Raw genomic sequence first — 3068 nt, forward strand, 5'->3', positions numbered from 1 at the left:
TTCCGTTAGTTATTAATTAGTAATTTCTTTTAATACTTTTCGTACTTTATTTTTATTAATCTAGTTTTAGAGCTTCTATTAGGTTAAAAAGAAGTAGATTTATTAATAATATAAAATAGATCCTTATTACTATTATTATTAAGATCTTTTTTTTTTAATATTTTAAAACACTTTACTATTAATAAGAGATTTATTATTAACGTATTTATAATTCTAAAAGTCTTATTATTACTAAGCGTTAGTACGCTAGCGATCGTTAGATTAATCTCTTAATAATTAATCTCCTCTTACTTATTATTAGTTTAAAATAGCGCTTAGTTATAATATATTTAAAATAAATTCCTCTATAAGCAGCTTAATTAAAAGGAAGTTAGTAATAATAATAAAACTAATAAAGATAATATTAATAATAGAGGCGAGGTTAATAATAATAATAAAATAGTTAATCTTTTTATAATAATAGTCTTAATAAAAAAGATCGTACGTAATAAAGCGCGTCCTTAATAGCCTATAATTAGTTAATTAGTTATTAATTAGTAATAATAAAAGAGAGTTAAGGTAATATAAACTAAGCTACTTATTATTAATTAAATAAATAGAACTAAGTTAATAAGTTAAAATAGCTAGTAAAATAAGTCGAGGCTATCTTTTTTATAATTATATCCTTATTAACTTATAATAGAAATATATATATAATTTAATTACTAATTAGTATTAATATATACGTAAGTAGGTTAGACCTTTTGGTTATAACTAGGTCAATAGGTTAGTATAGGTTTATTACGTCTATATAGGAGGGGAAGATCGTAGGCAGAGCCCGCGGTCCCTTAGTAGGTATAGGTAGGTAGAAGGGTCCGTCTGCACGGGTCCAGACTGCCTACCTACCACCCCTACCTAACTACCTAATAGGGCCCCTTTTCTGCCTCGTAATCCAACAATATCTTTCTGAACTTCGGACATCTATACAGTGGAAAAACTCTAGTAGAAGATCAGTCACTCTTGTCACGATGGTGTCTTCTCTCCTCTTGGCCAGATCTTTGTTTGGCCTCAGTCAAGCGGTCACTCTCCCCTTGGCTACAAGAAGCACAAATTCCACCAAAGCCTTTAGCTGGGTCGACACAAAACCAACGAGAGACCTGCAATACTACGACTGTGGTGATGGCTTTCAATGCGCGCGACTCGAAGTCCCACTCGACTGGTCAAATCCAACGAAGAACAGCACTGCTTCCATTGGCATCCTCAAGCTCCCGGCCACAGTTCCGAATGACGGCCCGTCCTTCGCTGGCAGTATTCTTATCAACCCCGGCGGTCCAAGCGGTTCTGGCACCGGTTTTGCTTACTCCTTTGGACCCACCTTGCAAAAGGTCCTTGGTCAAGACCGCAACTATGAGATCATTTCATTTGATCCTCGTGGTGTCAACACAAGTACGCCTCGCGCCGACTGCTTCAAGGGAGACCAGTTCGCCCGCAGGCTTTCCCAGGAGCGCGACTCCATTCTACCCCCGATTGATGACGCTCTTGGCTATCATTGGGCCGACGCCAATGCTCAGAGTGCTCTTTGTGAAGAGAATGGCGTTGATAGTATCTGGGGTCACATGAACACCGCGTCCGTTGCCTGTGATATGGTGGAGATCATTGACCGCATCGACGACCTGCGCTGGAAGGAGTCGGGAAGGGTCAAACCAAAGGATGCTGAGGCAGCCCGCCTGCAGTACATTGGGATTTCATACGGGACCTACCTGGGCAAGACCTCTGCGTCAATGTTTCCTGAGCGCATTGGCAGGATTTGGATTGATGCTGTCGTTGACGGCGACGACTGGGCTGCTGGTGTAAGTTTATCTCACCTCTTGAGTGTATCCCCATGTTAATCAATCTCATAGACCTTCCGAAACAATATCAACGACGTGGAGAAGATCGTTGATCAATTCTACGCTGTTTGCTTTGAATCCAAGGAAGACTGTCCCCTTTTCCAGTCATCTGACAAGTCCGGCTCAGATGTCAAAGCCCGTGTCGCCGACTTTCTCGATGAGATGGATACCAGCCCCGTCTCCTTCGCCTACAACGACCGCCCGGGTGTTCTCACATCCCCAGTCATCCGCCAGGCAATCTTCTCAGCCATGTACACTCCCTTGGTCTCGTTCGAGCCACTTGCTCTGGGCCTCAGCGCACTTCTGAAGGGCAACTCATCTATTCTCGCAAACTTCCTAACCCCCGAGTCCATCAAGCTTGTCTGCGACTTGGAGAACGATGAGCTTCCTCAGTACAATTGGGACTCCGATGTCTTATCTAGCGTTCTATGCACAGACATCGTGGATGACGTGGTTAATCGCAATATCTCCTTCTACGAAAACTTGCTTAAGGAGTTGAAGAACCAATCCGAGACGACTGGAACTGCTGTAACCGGAGCAGTCCCAATCTCCTGTGCCGGGCGTAAGATGCGCCCGCCGTACGCGTTCACGGGACCTTTCACAAGCCCTGCCGCCAACGCCAACGACTCCAAGGCTCCCGCTGCACCGCTCTTGATCACCTCTAGCCGTTACGATCCAATCACTCCTCTCAGAAACGCCCTGCACGTTCAGAAGGGACATCCTGGCTCGGCTGTGGTGATTCAAGAGACTTCCGGACATGGCGCGACATCTAACCCAAGCGCTTGTCTTGTCAAGATCGTTAGGGACTACTTTTACGAGGGCAAGCTGCCTGAGAGTGGTACTGTCTGTGAGTCGGCATGTAAGCCAACCATTCCGGCTGATAAGGAGAACTGCACCTCTATTCTTAACTCCAGAGATGTGGAGTATATGTTGCCTCCATTGGGAGAGTTCCACTGGTTCTAGTCGACACATTCCGAGTGTTCTTTCCAACATTAGTAATTAGTTAAATATGATCGCAACTCTAATTTTCTTTTTGATAATCATTTTTGTATAAACATGCAGCTAAGTCTTTTGCCATCTATTGACTCTCATCACTTATGCCTCATAAGGGAAGTATCAAGCGAACGGGGTCTCCAAACCTCGGGCTCTCTGGCTTAGTGGTTGATATGGACCACTCTACTCGGGACGTAGAATTCCCAC

General features: G+C 43.4%; 1 protein-coding gene across 1 annotated transcript; it reads left to right on the forward strand.

The window, feature by feature from the left end:
- Positions 1-1007: 1007 nt before the first annotated feature.
- On the forward strand, positions 1008-2831 carry CLUP02_09706 (uncharacterized protein; the record flags this gene model as incomplete). The annotated part of the gene is made up of 2 exons (XM_049288684.1): positions 1008-1829; positions 1881-2831. 2 exons carry the CDS (start codon positions 1008-1010, stop codon positions 2829-2831), a joined length of 1773 nt encoding a protein of 590 aa, XP_049145828.1.
- Positions 2832-3068: the final 237 nt, after the last annotated feature.

Source organism: Colletotrichum lupini, chromosome 5 (assembly GCF_023278565.1).
Source record: "Colletotrichum lupini chromosome 5, complete sequence".
In the NCBI taxonomy this organism is placed as follows: domain Eukaryota; kingdom Fungi; phylum Ascomycota; class Sordariomycetes; order Glomerellales; family Glomerellaceae; genus Colletotrichum; species Colletotrichum lupini.